Raw genomic sequence first — 20,568 nt, 5'->3', positions numbered from 1 at the left:
TTTAGTCTGTTTTACTAGATATAAGAATAGCAACTCCTGATCTTTTTTGTTTTCCATTTGCATAACAGATCTCTCTCTATCCCTTTACTTTGAGCCTCTGGGAGCTATAACATGTAAGATAGGTCTCTCTTAAAGGCCACAGAAAGTTTGATTTTTTTTTTTTTCCAATTTCCCACCCTATGCCTTTTTTTTTTTTTTTTTTTTAATGGAGTCTCACTCTGTCACCCAGGCTGAGTTTAGTGGTGCGATCTTGGCTCACTGCAGCCTCTGCTTCCTGGGTTCAAGTAATTCTCCTGCCTCAGCTTCCCGAGTAGCTGGCATTACAGGCACCCACCACCACACCTAGCTAATTTTTGTATTTTAGTGGAGATGAAGTTTCACCATATTGGCCAGGCTGGTTTCGAACTCCTGACCTCAAGTGATCTGCCCGCCTTGGCCTCCCAAAGTGCTGAGATTACAGGTGTGAGCCATCATGCCTGGACTACTCTATGCCTGTTAAGTGGAGCTTTTAGGCCGTTTACATTCAAGGTTAATATTCATGTGTGAGGTGTTATTTTTGTCATAGTGTTAAGCTAGTTGCTTTGTAGACCCAATTATGTACTGCTTTATAGGGTCTATGAGCTTTGTAATTACATGTGCTTTTATGGTAGCAAGTACCATCCATGTTTAGAACTCCTTTGAACATTTATTTAGAGTCTGTCTGGTGTTAATGAATTCCCTTAGCATTTCTCTGGGAAAAACTATTTCTCCTTCATTTATGAAGCTTAGTTTGGCAGAGTATGAAACTTTGACAGGCACTTTTTTTTTTCTTTTAGGTGGCTAAAAATAGGCCCCAGTCTCTTCTGACTTGTAAGATTTCGGTTGAGAAGTTTGCTGTTAGTCTGGTGGGATTTCCTTTAGAGATAATTTGGTCCTTTTCTTCAGCTGCCTTTAAGATTTTTTCTTTCACATTGATCTTGGAAAGTCTGATGACTGTATGCTTTGCAATGGTTATCTTGTGTAGTATGTTGCAGAAGTTGTCTGAATCTTGTATCTGAATATCAATCTCTCTAGTAAGACTAGGAAAATTATTTCCTGAATTATTCCTTCAAATATGTTTTCCAGGTTGCTTACTTTTTCTTCTTCTCTCTCCGGAATGCCAATAAGTCATAGATTTGATCGCTTTACATAACCTCATAATTCTCAAAAGCTTTGTTCATTTTTAAAAACTATTTTTTCTTTATTTTTGTCTGACTAGGTGAATTTGAAAGACCAACCTTCAAGCTCTGAAATTCATTCTTCTGCTTGTGTAGTCTATTGTTAAAGCTTTCAATGTGTTTTGAAATTCCTTTAGTGAATTTTTCAATTATAGAAGTTGTAGTTGTTTTTTTCTTAGTATAGTTTTCTTGTCTTTCATATTCTGTATTGTTTTTCTGGTTTCTTTGCATTGGCCTTCAACTTTTTCTTAGATCTCATTGAGTTTCCTTGCAATACGTATTTGGAATTCTTATCTGTCATTTCTGACATTTCAGTCTGACTGGGATCCATTGCTAGGAACTAGTACAATCCTTTGGAAGTGTGTAAATACTCTGGGTACACTGGAGTTCTTGCACTGATTCCTTCTCATCTGAGGAAGCTGTTGCTTCTTATTTTTGAATTTGGTATTGTTTGGATGAAGATTTTTAATTTTTTTTATTCTTTTTTTCCTTGATGCTATGACTGTGGTATGTGTTGTGTATGATTGTTTGGCTTCATTTCTGGGTGCTTTTGGGGGGCCCTATCTCTGTATGTGTTTCTTGGTTGTAGGTAGCTTCTGAGCAGTAGCTTTCTCAGATGCTGCTTGTTGTGGTGATGTACTGGAAGTAAAAGCTAACACACTAACCCCTGTTGGGGGCTGAGGGTAGGGAATTCTCAGGAAGCTTATTTCATGGACTAGCACTAAGCCCTTTGGGTAGCAGGGTTTTTTTATTCAGTGGTCCAGTTTAGGATGCAGTCCAGTAGATGGTGCTTAAGAGTAAGGGCGGGTAGGTAGGCTGGTGTCCAGTGGAAAAACCTGCCCTGACAGGATGGTGGCAAGAGATCATGTTGGGGTGTGCTGAGGCCTCAGGGGAAGCGGCAGAGGTGCTGTAGCTCCTCCTCCTGAGTAGGCAAGAATGTGATCCGCTTCCCTATCATGCCCGTGTCACAGAGCTCATAACCTTCATTTTATAAAGACTTTGTCCTTCGGTTCCTGGCTGTGGTGCAGCTGAAGTCTATGGATATGCCACTCTGACAGCTACCACTAAAATGGGGTTTAGGGCAGAGCCTCTTCCCCGAGTCCAGGGCAGGCAACTCCATGATCTGTCCTCCATTGCCAGGGCACTGCAGCTTTGTATAGGGAGGAAGAATTGGGCCCGTCCTTCCTGAAAACCGAAGCAGCACAGGCTCACTTTCAGCCTGGGTGGTGCCACCATGAATAATATAAATAGTGTTCTGTCCTAGTGCACACTCACCGGGTCCTGGAGAAAAGAACCACTGCTAGCTACGTCTGCAGCCATACAGGGGATAGGGGAGAGACGATCCCTGCTTTTTCACGCCCGTTCCTGGATGTCAATGCTGCCCGCTTCTGCGATTGGTGCCATGCCAGTGTTTTCTTTGTCCCTTGGAGGGCTTTGGGACAGTGAGCAAACAACTGTTCTGATAAACGCAATTTAACTCGCGACCCTTGGCTCGCTCAGGTCGTGGGGTTGGGCCGCCTTTGCGCTTTTCCTTTGAATCTGCCCTTCTTCTGGGTTTGTTCTCTCGAGCCAAGGGAAGGACTGGGTCCCCTCTCTTTGGCTCCTCTTGCCTTATCAGGAACCTCACACTCCGTCCTTTTCCAGAGAAGCTTCAGAGAGTGCTTTGCTGGGTTTGCTGGCGCCTGGCAGGGTGCAAGTATGTGGGGATGCGCGCTGTGAGTCTGTGTTTCCTCCGCTGTGACGGCTCTTCCCGCTCCTTTAGTAAAAGGCAATGCCCCTTTTGTCTTGTCCATGTGGGACTCCAAAGGGTCCAGACGCGACAGAAAGGCGGCGTATCCTCTCAGAGTGGGCAGGGGAGGAGATGGAATATGGGAATGGGGCCGTAGAGGGGTGGGATTTCACGAAATTTCCTGGTTTAAGGCTATCATGAAGTAGGCCTCTTTGGGAGCTCGGCTCTCCAGTCGCTGGTAAGGGTAACATCCCACCAGTCTCTGGTGAGGTTCAGTCGCGTCCCCCGACTGCATTTGGAGCCAAAGGCAGAACGAGGCCGGCGCTGCGGCCTGGCGTCCAGTGACCTAGCGGTCTGCATATTCCTTAGGGTGGAAGCACTTGGACTTCAGATGTGAAGGCAATGCGGTCACTACTGCAGTAAGAAAAGTAACTAGGGGAAATGGCACCTTCTTCTCCAAACTTTTTTTGAGACACTCTCGCTCTGTCGTCCAGGCTGGAGTGCAGTGGCGCGATCTCGGATTTGTAAACTATAGTAGAAATGGCTGATCTAAGATTTTCATGATTATATTTTGCCTCGTTTTGCGTGTGTGTGGTTTCCGTAGTGTAGTGGTTATCACGTTCGCCTCACACGCGAAAGGTCCCCGGTTCGAAACCGGGCGGAAACAGGTCTGCTTTTTGCCTTTAAATTTAGTGAGTTTACTCGAGGTTGGAAAACAGAAAAGTTGTTGAACCTGTGACCTACATTTTAGACCGCATCAATCTAGACAGATTGTCGACCAGGCTACAATTTCCACTGGTCTGCCAGTAAGAGTACGTCACAGCAGGCCTGCTTAATGTTAGCTTTGGTTCCAGAAATTCCTTAATTCCAAAATTAATCAGTGTACTCCACCATATCAACAAACTAAAAAGAAAAAGGAGATGATTATACCACTTGAGGCAGAAAAAGCATTGGCAAAATCCAATACCCCTTCATGAATAAAACGCTCAGATTGCTTACACAATCCCTCTTCCATGATTTCTTAATGTGAGCAAACAACTGTTCTGGTAAAAGCAATTTAATCCGCCACCCTTGGGTCGCTCAGGTCGTGGGGTTGCGCCGCCTTTGCGCTTTTCCTTTGGATCTGCCCCTCTTCTGGGTTTGTTCTCTAGAGCCAGGGAAGGACTGAGTCCCCTCTCTTTGGCTCCTCTTGTCTTATCAGAAACCTCACACTCCTTCCGTTTCCAGAGAAGCTTCAGAGAATGCCTTGTTGGATTTGCTGGAACCCGGCAGGGCTCAAGTACATGGGGATGCGCTCTGTTAGTCTGTGTTTCCTCCGCTGTGAAGGCTCTTCCCGCTCCTGCAGGAAAAGGCAATGCCCCTTTTGTCTTGTCCATGTGGGACTCCAAAGGGTCCAGACCCGACATAAAGGTGGCGAATCCTCTCAGAGTGGGCAGGGGAGTTTAATCGAGGTTGGGAAACAAACAGAAAAGTAGTTGAAGCTGTGGATACATTTTAGACCTCATCAATCTAGACAGATTGTCGATCAGTCTTCAATTTCCACTGGTCTGCCAATAAGAGGGTGTCACAGCAGGCCTGCTTAATATTAGCTTTGGTTCCAGAAATTCCTTAAAGTTCTCTTCATTCTCTTCTATCGCCTGAATGTTCACAGGCTGACACTGAAAGTGGATGACATCTTAGCGCATTTCCTAAGGGTCCCGCTTGGCTTCCCTTTACTCTGATCCAGTTGCAGATCTGGCTGATTTGAGAGACAACAAAACAAAACATTTTTTAAAAAGGTTCTAAATCTGCATCTGGAACTCGTAGAGTCAATATTGCGAAATCACACGAATTATGTATATACATTTGCATGCATACCCCTTCCCCAAATAATCCTCAGCAAACAGGTAAGTGTCCAAACTACTCTCTGGAGGCTTAGGTAATCAACAATTTAGTAAATATAATTCCTAATGTGTAGTGTACACATCCTGTATTGCCCACCCTTCTCTATTGCTTTGTCCCTGAGCGCCCTCAATTTTGCCTAAATGGGTTCCAGGTCATAGCCAACGACTCTCGCTTTGCCTTCTGGCCTCGAGGCAGTGTGCTTCAGCACCAGTGCACCAGGTCAGGCTGCTGAGAACAGCTAAGTGGCCAGCAGTAGTGCAGCTGGAGGCCAAGGCCCAGAATCTTCAGGAGTCTGCACTTTACCCAGGCGAAAAGTCCAAGGGCTCTCCTCACAGCTTCCCAACATCCCTCTACAAATTTTTTAAAATATTAGATTTATTAACCTGTAGAGGTGGAGAGAATCAAAGAAATCACAAGATGTCTCTGAGGGAAAAAGGAGAGCACCAGGAGTAAATCACTTAAGAGTATTGAATCAGCAAACCAAGGATAGGAAAATGGAATGGATAGGATGACTGCAGGGGATGGTACTGAGGTGGATGCTAACCACTACTTACTATTAATAGGTTGAGCCAAGCACACTAATAGGGACATAACCAAAATACTTAATAGGGCACTCTTTTACCCACCATGTGTTTTATAGCATAATTGCTAAATGATGTATTACCCTACTGGTTCTGTGAAGCTTCCGGAGCCAAGGAGCTAGAGCATGAGAGCATAAAAATCCTGTCAATTGAAGCCTTGGGCTCTGCACTGCTAAGGCTGGCCCAGAGGCTGGATTGCAAATGCAGGTGCTAGTGTAATGGAATGGATGTTTGTGTTCCCTTCAAATTATATATTGAAGCCTTAACTCCCAATGTGAAAGTATTTTGGAGGTAGGGCCTTTGGGAAGTAATCAGGTTTAGATGAGGTCATGACCATAGGATCTCCATGATGAGATCAGTGTCATTATAAGAAACAGAAGAAAGACCAAAGTGTTCTCTCTCTCTCCACCATGTGAGGACAGAAGGAGAAGGTAGCAGTTTGCAAGCCAGGGAGAGAGCCCTCACGAGGGAACCGAATCAGCTGGCAGTTTGATCTTGGACTTCTCAGCCTCTCAAACTGTGGGAAAGAAATTCCTCATGTTTAAGCCATCCAGTCTGTGGTATTTTGTTATGGAAGCCTGAGTTAAGATAGCTGGTTCACCGGGGAATCCACTGGCATGAACCTGTGAAAAGTTTATGACATGTCAAGTAGTTTGCTGCTCCTGGATTTGAGTATTGGCAAGAACTATTAAAATGATGAGCACAGAGGAAAGAAGCATACAGAGAATAAGGTATTAATCATTGTATCATTGTACTGAAGAAATAAAGGGACATTACATGGTTTTAGGCTGAAGTTATGTGCAGATTTAAGCTGTGGAAGGGTCACTTAGCATACAGTGTGGCAAGTGAGTGGTGCGTACTACAGTGGCTGTAGGGAGTCCAGTTTTGTTTGTTTGTGTTTCTGTTTTTTGAGATGTAGTCTTGCTCTTTCACTCAGGCTGGAGTGCAATGGTGTGATCTCGGTTCACTGCAACCTTCGCCTCCCAGGTTCAGGTAATTCTCCTGCCTCAGCCTCCCAAGTAGCTGGGACTACAGGTGGATGCCCCCACGCCCAGCTAATTTTTTTTTTTTATAGTTTTAGTAGAGACGGGGTTTCACTGTGTTAGTCAGGATGGTCTCAATCTCCTGACCTCGTGATCTGCCTGCCTTGGCCTCCCAAAGTGCTGGGGTTACAGGCGTGAGCCACTGCACCTGGCCAGGAGTCCAGTTTTTTTGTCTGCTTATGTTAATGGACGCAAGAGCTGATAGATGGAAAAGTGTGGTAATAAAGTGGCAGTAAGCTTGTGGAGTATCCAGTAAACCTAAACACTATTTTTTTGAATTGAACTGAAATTGTTGTGTTGTGAAAACGAGAGTCTATCCAAAGAAAGATCTGGCTTGGCAAATAAGATGGATGGTGGCGAGGATAAGTGTGCTAGGCAGGGCTAGAAACAGGTTTTAGTGATCGTTGAAACACCCAGGACAGTGCACTACTCTTTGGGAGATGCTGTACTTGGGTCTGATCATTGAGTTTTGAGATAGAAGGTGGTACATGATGCTGACAGGGAACTCACTGGTGTGTTGAGTTTTAGCATCTGTGACTCTGAGATGCATATGAGGCCTTTGTAAATTTAGAAGTTGAGAGTAGAAAGTACAGGTTTGTATTTTAGAAGGAGATTTGGGAATACATGTAGCTCTGGTTGATATAGATAATATGTTAAGGTTTGTTGGCCAGAGCTGATGTGTGTCTTGGGTGTTGGGCAAAGAACAGAGAACAGTCAAAGCTCTTCTAGGTCAATGTGAAGGGTGATTTCCTTGTTGGGCTCAAGTTTATGACTCAGCCTGGACCTAGCTTGGCCTCTCAGCTAGAGAAGCAGCATGATTCCATGTCACACACAGCTTCTGTCTTTGAAAAAGTCATAATGACTCCCAGACCCAACATATGGGACAAACTCTGGATTTTTCTCTTCAGTTTAATCTCTCCAGGGAAAATTGAGGAAAGAAATCTCTCTACTATTTGAACTTCATCAAAAGACTAATATGCTAATATTTTGACTGTCAATATTTCCTTAAACTAGTCTACTCCTTACATAGCTAATACATCAAGCATATTAACTTAGGAAATTGGATTCTCTGTAAAATGAAATATTGACTGCAAGCATTATTAATCTTTTTATATCACATTTCCTTCAAGTGCTTTATACATCTTCAAGCAGACAAATAACAGTATTATAATGATTACAAGACCAATCATTACTCTTACCAAAAAAACAGCGACAAAAGACTCAGTATACCAACCTTTGTTTCTTCATTATCTCTACCTTGATTCTATCCTTTTATTTCCTCTTTCCTCTAATTCTAATTTTGCTTCTGCTTCTTATTTCCTCCCTGGATTAGAACTTTACTTACCTAAACTACCAGGTTACCTTCTCAGAACCACTAAGGCAGCAGTTTGAGGTTGACAATTGAAGATTTAGGATTAGAGAAAAGAAACATGAATGAATTTCTGATGTTTTATTATAAAGGTTTGTAATGCAGGTAGAAAGACCTTTTTCAGAGTTAAGAGTTTGATGCGACAAATGAGCTATTTTGGTATTTATAACTTTGTTTAGTAAAAGTTTCCTATAAAAACATTTGGTTTGGATGTGTTTGTTAGCTTTTAGTCGACTCTTGAAAAAGCCGCTTGCAAGTTTCTAAGTCTTCCTGAATACTCTTTTCAGCTATCTTCCAGGAAGCCGGTACAGGGAAGCATTGGTGATTCAGTGGTAGAATTCTCACCTTCCACAGGGGGTTTCCACGGGGAGGCATTGGTGGTTCAGTGGTAGAATTCTCGCCTCCCATGCGGGAGACCCGGGTTCGATTCCCGGCCAATGCAAGAGGTTTTTGCTCTTCTACACTTCTTTACCCTGAAGCTCCCAGAAGGAGAGGAGCTGCAGGCGGGGTAGTCACCTCAGAGGTCCAAGAGGCCTCCACGGCCCAAAGAAAGGGGAGGTGTGTGGGGAAGAATCTGCCTAGAGATGAGGGGAGCAGCGGAGACTGGTCCTTGTGCAGGGTTGGCCAGTGGACCCTCCGGGCTGTACCCCAGACATCGTGAACAGAATTTGCTAAAATCGTCAGCCACCTTGGCCTCCTCGTGTTTTGTGGGCCCATCGGTGTTCCGCGAGGGATTCTGTGTGTCTGGCAATGTGCATCAACAGGTGTTGGCCTCAAATTTGGCCGGATACGGTGGCTCACACCTGTAATCCCAGAACTTTGTGAGGCCGAGGTGGATGGATAGCTTGAGGACAAGAGTTCAAGACCAGCCTGGCTAACATGGCGAAATCCTGACTCTACTAAAAATACAAAAATTAGCCAAATGTGGTGGCATGCACCTGCTATTCCAGCTACCTGGGAAGCTAACGCAGAAGAATCGCTTGAACCCGGGAGGCGGAGGTTGCAGTGAGCCACTGCACTCCAGCGAGTCCATCAAAAAAAAAAAAAAAAAAAAAAAAAAAAAAAAAAAAAAAGGAGTGAAAGGAGGCAGAGGTGTTGTTGGGACAATGAGACTTCCCAGGAGGCTTGTTGTAGAGGCAGGGGCCGGATCCTAAGAGATGAGATTTTTTTTTTGTAATTATGTAGCAGAATGGAGAGAGAGAAACAGAGAAGCACATGAAAGAGAGAAAAGCACGAAAATCTCCAGACGTTCAAGAATAAAGCAGAGAAAATAGTATGAGTGTTTTTACATAAAAAAGATAAGAAGTACAATGGTTGTCAGCAGGCCTTGTGGCCGTGTAGTGGTTAATACTTGTAGTTGTGGTTCCCACAACCTGGGTTCAAATCTGAGTCACAGCAGTGTTTTCTATCTGTCAGTTGTAGCTAATAGACCTGTCCTTTGCTTTGCCTTTAATCCTAGCAGCCTCCAGAGAGCAGAGTAAACCGCTGGCCTAGAAGGGCTCCAGCTTCTGGAGTTTAGCCCGCTGTGCATAAACTAGGGGGTGGCCTGACCAAAAGGAAAACCTGGACATGCCCTTTGTCTCACAATTGAGCAGAAAAAATTCCCATAGGTGAAGATGCCGCCTCTCAAGAGCCCTTTGTCTGTAGCTTCCACTGATGAAATAATGTGGTTATAGTATTTTCTGGTAGAGAAAACGGCTGTATCAGTGGGATTTTTAAAAACACAAAACGAGAACGAGCTTTTAATGAGTTTACAATAAAATCTAAACTACTTGTCATGATCTACACCGGCTTGCCTCCATTCCGCATCCGCTAATTTTTATGAGAACAGTAAATTACTACTATTATTATTATTTTTGAGATGTAGTCTTGTTCTGCCACCCGGGCTGGAGTGCCATGGCTCAATCTCGGCTCACTGCAACCTCTGTCTCCCAGGTTCAAGCAATGCGAATAGTAAATAAACTACAGTTCACATAAAGTGCACAAATTTTTAGTGCAATTTGTTTAATTTTGATAAATGTAATCACTACCCAGCTCAAGTTATAGAAAATTGTCATCATCTGAGAAAGGCCTGTTAGAGCCCCTTTCCAGGCAATTCCCACCCTGTGTCCTCTTAGTTAATCACCATTCTGATGCCTATTCCCATAGGTTACAATTGCCTATTCTTAAAGTTCTCATGAGTGAATGGACATATCTTTTGTATCTGGCCTTTTTTCTGCAGTTATGTTCATTATACTCATGAGATACATCCACGTAGTTTCATGGATCACTTCTCAATTGGAGTGTTACTGAATTCTTGTAATGAATATTCTTGTAACAGTCTTTTTGTGCACTTGAGATTCATGGAAGTACTTCAATTGCTGGGTCATGACCTGAGTATAAGTTTAACATTGGTATAAATTGCCAGTCTTCTAGAATGTTTTTTCACCAGCAGTGACAGTTGAAGTGGCACCAAATTCTTGTCAGCATTTGGTGTACTAACTTTGTTAAATGTAGCTGTGCTCTCAGACCAGTCTGGCCAACATGGCGACACCCCGTCTCTACTAAAAATACAAAAATTAGCTGGGCATGGTGGCATGCACCTGTAGTCCCAGCTACTCAGGAGGGGGAGGTTGCAGAGAGCCAAGATCGCACCGTTGCACTCCAGCTTGGGTGACAGAGTGAGACCCTGTCTCAGAAAAATAGTAATAATAATAAAATAAAATACCCATACACTGGTGAGTGGTTAGTGGTGTCTTTGTGTGGAATTAATTTGTACTTGCCTAATGAGCAATACTATGAAGCATATTTTCTTACGGCTTCCAGCATAAGAAAATATCCCTTTTTCCCAAAGGCCTTAATTTGAATTACTTTTGGCCATATTTTTTAATGTTGGCTTTTTTAGCATTTATATTACTGATTACGAAAGGCTGGCCTCTATCATATTCCGGAATGTGAGTCATTTTCAAATAAATATAATTGCCAAATACCCCTTGTTCCCAGGTCAGTGACTTTTGACTGACAACCTGAAAAGCTGTCGAGTTGAAAAAATCACAAACAATTTATTAAATTTAGAAAGAAAGGAGATTTTTTATTTTTTATAAAGGGTTAACAGCCCCTTGCAAGGCGTCCATTCTGAACAGACTGGGAGGCATACCCACTTTGCCTGAAACACTTGAAAAGTTAAGGTTTCCAGGCGAAAGAGCGCGGGCGGGAAACAGGGATTTATGGTTGATCCTGGTTTGGCCACATGATACCATATCGAAACGGGAATTAGGAAGGAGTCTGAATATTCAAAAATGAAAGGGATCCTGGCTGCATGCATACTGAGTAAACTGTCTGTTACATGCAACTCGATATTATTCACTCTTTGGGGTGGGAGACACATTTCAGTAAACATATATAAAAAATTTAGGCCTTTATCCTTCCAATAGGTGAAGCCAGGGACACAAAGGCATCAGGTGCACCAGCCCTCTGTAAACTGTCGTAGAACCAAGTTCCGAGTCAGTGGTCTCTTATCAGGAGAAAGTTACTGAAATCAGTCTCTTGTCCAATCAAGGCTGTAGTTATGGCTTGTGTAGGGAGGGCTCAGGCAGTTTATGGTAATGGGTGAGCTGCAAGTGCTTCAGCATTGCTTATCTCAAGGCCAGTGCTTGCTTAGCTAGAGAAAAAAAGAAAGAAGAAAAAAAAAAAACCTGGCAGATAGAACATGGTTTATTTTTTAAGTTGAGGAGTGCATGACTTAACCTTGCCTGGCATGGCCTTAGGTCTTGTTTATAATATAATATCTTACTATGGTAAGGAGTCTGTTCTGTCAGTCTTATGATCTCTATTTTAACAATAATGCCGGTCAGTTACGTCTAAACCACAAAAGGGAGAGAGAATAAGGACAGGTGTCTGACCTTCCAAATACTGGTCAGGAACTCAGTATTTAACACTTCTCTGGGATCTCCTTGGCCAAGATGGGGTCTGTCCAGTTGGTTGGATGGCTTTGGATTTTAATTTTAGTTCTCAAAGCATTTAATTTGACGAAATTTTTTCTTTATTTTTAAAGCCTGTTATGTTCTATAAGAAATCTTTCTACTCAGGATAGTGAATGTATTCTCTTAATTTTATCTATGAGTTCCACAGTTTTAAACTTTTAATTTTTAAAATGATGACATCTAAAATTCTACTCCTAACCAAGACATTCTTGGGGTTACCAAGGACAACTCCAAAATCTTCCATAAATGGTCAAAGAACTTACTGGGATCCTGGGCTGCAGGGTACAGTGGCTTTAGTGCACCCCGGCTTTTAAGACTATTCAGAAATTCTCAAGCCTGTAATCCCAGCACTTTGGGAGGCCGAGACGGGCGGATCATGAGGTCAGGAGATCGAGACCATCCTGGCTAACACGGTGAAACCCCGTCTCAACTAAAACTACAAAAAACTAGCCGGGCGTGGTGGCGGGCGCCTGTAGTCCCAGCTACCCGGGAGGCTGAGGCGGGAGAATGGCGTGAACCCGGGAGGCGGAGCTTGCAGTGAGCTGAGATCCGGCCACAGCACTCCAGCCTGGGTGACAGAGCGAGCCTCCATCTAAAAAAAAAAAAAAAAGACTATTCAGAAATTGCCTTTGTGAACCCATCAGGCTGTTTAAAAATCAGCAACTTAGGGCTTGCTTGCAACATGCAGTTATGCAGCAGCTGTTTTCTGGATCTCGTGAATGCCTACATGCATACGTCCCCGGGAATTTTCTAAATTTGATCTCTCATGGTATTTCAAGTGGCTTAGTTGTCTCTTTCTTTTGCCTGCTGCCACACACATACCACCAAATCCTGCACTCCAAGCTTCTCCTTCTGCACCCTGGACTCCCAACCTCCAGTTAGACAATCCACATCTTCCCACAACTGTCTCAGGATCCTCCAGGCTACTGTGCCTCCTGCAGCAACCAGGCCAGGGGATATCTGGATTCCCATTACACTTCTGAGGAAGGTGGTTAGGGGGCGTGGAGGATGTGTGTGGGAGGGGTTGAGGTTGAGGGCAGGAGTATACTGTGGTCTTCCGTCTTCTACCTCATTGGCCCAGGTGCTGCCTCCCTCCGGTTGTCTGCTTTCAGCCCTGTGTGGGAAATCAGGTCTGTGCCCTGATCTTCCTGACTCTCATTTTGTGAGTAACCTGAACGGATGAGCCATCGCTCTTGCCCCACACATTCTGTCCAAAAGGTGCCCTCCTCTCTACTTGCTCGGGGGCCTACCCACTGAGCTGTGGCACTCAGGCTGGGATGCCACCCAGTACAGAGGCTCTGCAGCCGTGCAGGGGTCTGACTGTTCCACGCCAGCAGGATACAGGCTACAGGGCATGCTGTGGTGGAAAAGCATTCAGAGGTGTGGGCTGAAGGCCTCTCTTTCCACAGCCCCTTTGAAGACCCCATGGAAGTAGGCACCCCTTTGAGGAACAAGGTGGCCCAAGACCGAGCTTCACATGAAGGCGCTTGGGTCCCAGCAGGTCCTGTCTGTGCCTTGTGTAGCTGACCGCTTCACGCATCTTACCCGGTTTCCCCTCCTCCACTACCCAAGCTCCTCCTCGACCCCCTTGCTCGCTATCCTTAGGACAGCAAGATTCCCAGCCCTTGGAAAAGCCCCAACTCCAGTGCTTGGGGAGGGAGTTGGGTTCAGGTCGTCTAACCACAGAAGAACACAGAACCTGAGGCAGGAGGGAATCCCTTCCCTTGCTGGGTCTCTTGGCACAGCCCATCCAGGGGTCTGGGTCAGGGTCCAGGTATCCTCTACCCTCCTTGAGGACCTGAGTTTTCAGGCGCCTTGGGGTTGGTCAACGTGGAGTCTTTCCCACTGTTCGTCTGGAAACTGTAGGAATATCCCATGGGGCCCTCTCTTACTCATTAGAGACACCCGGGAAATACTCCAGCAGAAACTGGGTGCAGTGTACCAGACACAGTAATAATAATTACAGGGTGTGGAGGTCAGATACATTTTGTGACTACTCTCTCTCTGTGTGTGGCTTGCTTGCCTTTTCACTGTCTTAGTGATATCTTTTGATGAGAAAGTATGGCTAATGTTGATGAAGTAATTTATCATGTCTTTCATATAGATATATATTTTTTCTGTGTCCTACTTGTTGGTAGGCTAATCTTTGCCTACCAACAAGTCACAAAGTATCCTTGAAAATCTTTGCCTACCAACAAGTCACAAAGTATGCTTGAAATGCTTTATGTCTTTAACTTTTAAGTTTTGGTCTATAATGCGCCTCAAGTTACTTTTGTGTGTAGAGTGAGGGAGAATAACATCATTGGCTTCCCCTACCTCCATATGAAAGTCCATTAATTGAAATGGTTTATTTTGTTCTATTGAACTGCTTTCATTGAAAACCCATTTATTGACCGTATAGCTATGGATCAGTTTCAGGTCTCTTAACTCAGTCTGTTTATCTATTTGTCACTTCTGATGCCTTGTCTATAATAGCTTATGGTCAGCCTTAAAGTCAGATAGTACAAGTCTTTGTTCTTTTTCACACATAGCAATAAATTTTGAAATAGGTAATAACTCATAAAACCATCACACACATCAGGACATGCTGTCACTTCATCCCTTTCTGATATGGTTTGGCTGTGCCCTAACCGAAATCTGAACTTGAATTGTATCTCCCAGAATCCCCATGTGTTGTGGGAGGGACCGAGGAGGAGGTAATTGAATCGTGGGGGTGGGTCTTTCCCGTGCTATTCTCCTCATAGTGAATAAGTCTCACTATCTGATGGGTTTTTCAGGGGTTTCTGCTTTTGCTTCTTTCTTATTTTCTCTTGTTGCTGCCATGTAAGAAGTGTCTTTTGCCTCCCACTGTGATTCTGAGGCATCCCAAGCCATGTGGAAATGTAAGTCCAATTAAACCTCTTTTTCTTCCCAGACTCTGGCATGTTTTTGTCAGCAGCGTGAAAACGGACTAATACACTCTCATTTCAGAGTTGGACACATGCTCTCACTCACTAGACTGGTTGCTGACTTGTGACTGAAGATTCTCTATTGTACCCTCTGGGGACAATACATCTCCAGTTGTCTGCAGGGAGGATGAACATGCAAAAAATCCGCAACACTCAGCACAGAGTCTGGATTTAGTCCCATTAGTCTGAATGGGACTAATGCCCTTATAAAAGGGACCCCGGGGAGCTCTCTCGCCTTCTTTCTGCCCCCGAGGATACAATGAGAAGGTGGCAGTCTACAACCAGAAAAAAGAAAGTCCCTCACCATAACCCTACCATGTCGGCACCTTGATCTCGGATTTCCAATCTCCAGAACTGTGAGAAATAAATTTCTGTTGTGAATTAGAACGCCACCCAGTTTATGGTACGTTGTTATAGAAACCCGAACTAAGACAGAGATGGAATCCCATGGAGGGTCTCTAATTTGCTAAGCTGGTCATCAGGTGGCATGTTGTAAGTTAGAAACAGGTAGAGCTGACATTTTGTGCATATGAAAGAAGATAGTGGACAGGCCCATTGCCATCGGCTTTGTCCGCCTCGACAAACTGGAGACGGAAACTCGATTCACCCTCTCCAGCCACGGGAGGACCGGGAGGACCTCCAGAGGAGGTTAGGTCGACTTCATGGTAACTTTAAATCCTGAAACCTCACAGGATTTTTCTTGTCTTCCCTTTGATCTCTCTTCCGCCTACCCAACAGGACAGGACTCGCCGCCTTTCTTTCAAGTCAGCAAGGGATCCCTTCCGGACAGGACCGAAGTGAGCAGCTGGTTTCCCCCTATGCTTCTTTCGGGGCCTGGGCGTCTCGAGAGCTCAGGCTGACCTGAGACCTAACTCCCGGCGAGTGGGACCAGCAGGAGCCTGGAAGAGTGCGCGCAGAGGGGTGGAGGTTGGGCGCTGGGGTTTGCGAACCGCAGTCAAACCCTCTTCTTCCCTGCGCACCGCGCACCTGCCCCCGGGGGTGCTGAAGGAAGTGGCCCATAAAGCTTCTCTGCAACCGAAAGAAGCCTGAAGGTCCAGGAGGGGCGAGAGGAGACTCGTCGAACGAACCCAGCCCTCTGCCTGGCTGGCCCTGGTCAACAGGCTCGGAAGAGGCCGATTTGGAGGACCTAAAGGATTAGAATCTCATGATGTCAAGATGTTAAAGCCTAAATCCTAAGTTCTGACTGTGAGGGGGAGCGAGGGTGTCTTGAGCTGGATCGATCCTTGAGTCTTCACCTGGAGAGTCCTCTGCACAAGTTCAGAGAGCAGGACAACGCGCAGCAATGGTTCTCCACTGGGGGCAACTTCGCTCTCACACGCCTGTCCCATCCCCGCTGGGACACTAGGCCACGACTGGGGGAAGCGGAAGGGAGAATGTTAACCCCCTGGCATGTATCTAGTCAGCGGAGGCGATGGATGCTGCTAAGCACCTTACAATTCACCGCGGAGGGGCCCCTCCCCCACCCCTAAGTAGCAATTCTGCGGAGGTGGAGAAACTCGCTTGTAGATCAATGCCCACGCACTTGGCCGATGGTAAATCACGAGTTGGTGACCAATTGGATTTTGGATCTGAGGAAAAAACTCCAGCGTCAGAGGGAACTCTCGAAGTTTTGCCCGGAGCAAACGGAAGGGTGGCGTTGCCATCGCCTAAAATGGGAAAATCGCAGGTGTCACAGGTTGCAGGGGAAGGACGGAGACCAGTTGAGGGCCCCGGAGCCTTCCTGGAAAGAGTTTCCCATCCAGCCCGTCTCGGTTTCCGCATCCGTCTGATTCCTTATGATGTTGAGGGTGCCGGGGTCTGGGTACTTTATGATGCAGAGGGTATCCCCGTCTCACCCCGGGCCCCTCCCCGCTCCCGCCTCCTCCTGGCAACCTGGTGCGCGACTCCAAACCTGGCGACCCGCGACCGTCTCGTCATTTGCTGCCGCCTAGCAAAGGCACATCTCTAGGCCAGTGGTGAGCTGCCGCCGGCTTGCTGCAACTCGCTCCAGGACTCGGGACTCGTGGCCTTGGTGTCCCTCGCGGAGCCCTCGGTGTGTCGCCTGCAGGCTCTTTGTTTTGAAGAAAGTAGGGAGGGAATGGCCTTGTGAGAGGACTCCAGGAGCAAAGAGCGACCCTTAGAAGGCCAACGTCCTCCCAGAGCACAGGGGAACTGTCGCCTCAGACAGAAGAAGGAAGAGAAAACAGCCGCTGGCATCTCCCTGGTGGTCTAGTGGCTAGGATTCGGCGCTTTCACCGCCGCGGCCCGGGTTCGATTCCCGGTCAGGGAATTGTTTTGTATTGGGCGCACTCCCACAGGAATCTTTCTTTACTACACTGTCAGCCTGCATGCTCCAAGGGCCAGATGCAGAACAGTCTCCGCAGCGAGGGGCAAACCCCAGCAAAGGAGGGCAAGTCCTGGTGGACCACCTCTCACCTTTATCTCCGCGTCTGTCATCCGCTGAAGAGGCTTTAGAGAGCGCCTGAGCGTCTGGCTTAGGTGTACACAGCCGTGCAGAGGTGCCAGCCCCCGTGAAGTTGTACCCAATAAGGCCATCCTCTTTGCCGTCGCCGTCCCGGAGGCACCTATCGGGCTGAGCTGTGAATAACTAAGAGAGAGGCCAAACCAAGTTGTGTTGTTTGTGCGTACCCTGGACATGGGCACGGGCCAGTCAGCTGAGCCTCCTCACCTCCCTTCGCAGCTAACGTGCTCGTTAGGCCGTCGGAAGAGGTGACTGGAGGCGATGCCCGCGAAGTTGGGAGTTGGGTGAGCGGCAGGTGAGGTCCTCCGGGGCGGTCCAGTTTGCTGATTGAGCGGCAGAGGGAGGCGATGTTCCCTGAGCCAACAAAGACAGCAGGTGGAGTAGGCACAAATGGAAAACTGTTGCCGGTGCCCTAAGCGGAATGCAGGTGTTGAAATCAGCACTAGGACGTGGAAGCGATGGTACCACAGTCAAATCCCACAATGTCTATACTCTACCAAGCACTTGCGCACGCTCCCCATTTTCCATTCAGTACTCCCAAGGGGTGTTTGGAAGAACCCCGCGTCCACTGTAAGCTCAGGGGAGAGCGGGAGCCAGGGAGGTGAAGTGCACAGACTGGGCAGAGGCGGCAGGCAGAACCTTGGGGGTGACAGGGCGCTGTGGCTGCGGGGCGGGAGCCGCTTCTGAAAGGCGGCCTGGGTTGTCGTGTGGGTGACTGTCGGTGGAATCTTTGGCGGAGAGTGGTTTGGAAGAATGGCGAGGGGCGGCAGTGGGTAGGGTGGTGACCCTGAGCGTCCGGCCAGGACGAGGAGGCTGTGCTGTCCCTGCAGGGCCTGCGCTCATTCCAACTTACCTGGCGGAGTAGAGACCGTGGTCACGAAGGGGGTTTTCCTAGAGTGAAGCTTCTTCATCGCACTCTAGAGTTGCTGATCCCTGTGATTTCCTCAATGTGAGAAACGGTGTTTGTGCTAGAAGAGGGTTGCCCTCTTTACCTAACACAACGGAGTTCAAGACTGACATCGCCTCACGCCTACCCAAAAACGTTTACGTGGCTTCCTCGTCTCTCTTTTCTGTCCTAAAGTCGCCTCATCCTCACACCCCCTCATTTTTTTCTTCCACACTCGAGAGTGTCTCTCTCTCATTAAAAGCTCCACCAAATATTTGAAATATCTCAACCAGAAAGACTCCAATAAATACATTATTTCATTCGTGGAAGCTACAGACCAGTTAGGTTGAGAGTTGCTTGATATTTTCTGCTAAACGGTGAGGCATAGAGAACTTCGAAGGTTTCTCTCCGAGCCGTTGTTTGTGTGCTGTTGGGTTTCCTTCTTTTCCCCAGACAGTATGGCGCTGTGGGGCCAGCGGGAAAACCCTGCTTTCTGGCTTTCTGGCTGCAGATAAAGGCCGCAACTGGTGCAGGAATGAAAAACAAACCAAAAGATACACGGGTTCGCCCCAGTGGGTCCAAGATAAAGTCTGACTATACCGGGATTCGGATTAGAATAGACGTTGCTGCAGGCACAAGGCAGGGTAGTAACCACTATAGAATCCCAACTGCCCATCGTTTTGCTTCCCCACCCCTCTTATTTACGTATGCATTTTCTTGAGAGACAGAATTTTGCTTTGTCGCCCAGGCTGGAGGGCACTGGCGCGATCTCGGCTCACTGCTACTTCCGCCTCTCAGGTTCAAGCGATTCTCCTGCCTCAGCCTCCCGAGTAGCTGGGACTACAAGCCTGTGCCACGACACTCGGCTAATTTTTGTATTTTTAGTAGAGACAGGCTTTCACTATGTTGGCTGGTCTCGAACTCCTTACTTCAAGTGAGTGATCCACCCACCTCGTCCTCCCAAAGTGTTGGGATTACAGACGTGAGCCGCCGCGCCCGGTCCCCGAAATTTTTTTTTTTTTAATGTAAAAACATTTATGCGATTTTTACTTCTTTACTCCTGGGCAGCTACAGGTTCTTGTGATTTTCTCTCTCGTCTTCTCCTCTCCATTCTGATACATCTCCCATCTTCTCTGCATCCAGCCGGTGCCCTCTGCACGGGCATCCTGGGCTGTCCCATTGTCTCGTCCTGGTCTCCCCTGTTCACCTTTTCCCTTTTGACTCCCCTGCCTCTTTCCCGCTCCCGCCCCACCAACTCCATCTACTGAAGCCGAGTTGAGTGAGGGGAGAGCAAGCGGAGCAGATGATTGCCTGAAGGCGGCGCAAAAAACAGAAAGAGCTACCAGGAGAGCCGTCGGGGCGTTCAGCTTCCCTTGGGCCTTACTAGGCTCAGGCTGGGGTCGCAGATCCAGGCATTTCCAGATGCACTGGCTTCTGAAGTAGGCGAGGGTCAACGCAGGGTGAAGGCCATTCGACCGCCCTTCTGGTTTCAAAGTCACGCAATGCACGCGTTTCTAACGTGCAACAAACAACACGATTAGTCGACTCAGCCTCTCCGGTTTTCCGAAGTTTTGAAGTCTGCACACTTGTCCTGCAGAAAGCGAATGGCAACCCCTAGAGTTTAGTGATTGCTTAATCTATGTTGAGATAAAAACGATCAGCTGAGGTTGTCTCTGTGGCGCAATCGGTTAGCGCGTTCGGCTGTTAACCGGAAAGTTGGTGGTTCGAGCCCACCCAGAGACGTGCTTTTAAATGTTGGTAGGCGCGGTGGCTCACGATGATTAACCCCAACAGTTTGAGAGGCCGACATAGCGGAAGCCTCGCCTGAGCTAAGTTCAAGACCAGTGAGAATCCCATCTCATTTACAAAAAAAAAAAATTACAGTTGTTTCTCCTCAGGCCTATGACTGTATTTAAAAGTGAGAGACTGTTCCCTTGTGTCTTGTGCATCCCATAAAGACACAAAGCAGAAGGTCCCTCTCCAAGCCTCCTAGAAAATAAGATCCCTCCAGAACAAACTAGGTTGTATGTATGGGAACCTGAAAGTATACGAAGAAAGAAACTTCAAAAATTCTGCCTTGCTTTCCACAAAAATTAACCCATCACAGTCTGCCTTCAAGTGGTATCATACCTCTTCACATTACTCCTCTCTGCCTTTATGCTATTGTAATGCATTTTACTTTACACGTGTTATAAACCTTACAATCCATCTTTACTACTTTTATTTAAAGAGTCAGATGTTTGTTTTTTTCTTGTATATTTGTTTGAGTTCTTTGTAGATTCTGGATATTAACCCTTTGTCAGATGAGTAGATTGCAAAAATTTTCTCCCATTCTGTAGGTTGCCTGTTCACTCTGATGGTAGTTTCTTTTGCTGTGCAGAAGCTCTTTAGTTTAATTAGATCCCATTTGTCAATTTTGGCTTTTGCTGCCGTTGCTTTTGGTGTTTTAGACATGAAGTCCTTGCCCATGCCTATGTCCTGAATGGTA

General features: G+C 46.5%; 1 protein-coding gene, 4 non-coding genes and 1 pseudogene across 6 annotated transcripts; 5 read left to right on the top strand and 1 right to left on the bottom strand.

The window, feature by feature from the left end:
- The first annotated feature begins 3,519 nt into the window (after positions 1-3,519).
- TRNAV-CAC (transfer RNA valine (anticodon CAC)) lies at positions 3,520-3,592 on the top strand. Its single transcript has one exon. It is a non-coding gene; the product is annotated as a tRNA-Val (tRNA).
- A 4,581-nt stretch (positions 3,593-8,173) lies between these two features.
- Positions 8,174-8,244, top strand: TRNAG-CCC (transfer RNA glycine (anticodon CCC)). The gene has a single exon. It is a non-coding gene; the product is annotated as a tRNA-Gly (tRNA).
- Positions 8,245-12,547: 4,303 nt separating this feature from the next.
- On the bottom strand, positions 12,548-13,191 carry LOC108538690 (protein FAM231D-like). Its single transcript, XM_017886930.1, is given in 2 exon segments — positions 12,548-12,852; positions 12,855-13,191. Coding segments are annotated over 2 exon segments (642 nt in total).
- A 2,938-nt stretch (positions 13,192-16,129) lies between these two features.
- Positions 16,130-17,668, top strand: LOC108538691 (uncharacterized; annotated as a pseudogene). Its single transcript, XR_001888160.1, has one exon. The product of XR_001888160.1 is annotated as an uncharacterized LOC108538691 (transcript).
- On the top strand, positions 16,931-17,002 carry TRNAE-UUC (transfer RNA glutamic acid (anticodon UUC)). The gene has a single exon. It is a non-coding gene; the product is annotated as a tRNA-Glu (tRNA).
- A 2,081-nt stretch (positions 17,669-19,749) lies between the features above and the next one.
- TRNAN-GUU (transfer RNA asparagine (anticodon GUU)) lies at positions 19,750-19,823 on the top strand. The gene has a single exon. It is a non-coding gene; the product is annotated as a tRNA-Asn (tRNA).
- The last annotated feature ends 745 nt before the right edge of the window (positions 19,824-20,568 follow it).

This window comes from Rhinopithecus bieti, unplaced genomic scaffold (genome assembly GCF_001698545.2).
Source record: "Rhinopithecus bieti isolate Rb0 unplaced genomic scaffold, ASM169854v2 scaffold_16660, whole genome shotgun sequence".
Lineage (NCBI taxonomy): Eukaryota > Metazoa > Chordata > Mammalia > Primates > Cercopithecidae > Rhinopithecus > Rhinopithecus bieti.
Note: the sequence above shows the minus strand (reverse complement) of the source record. Positions and strands in the feature narration are given on the sequence as shown.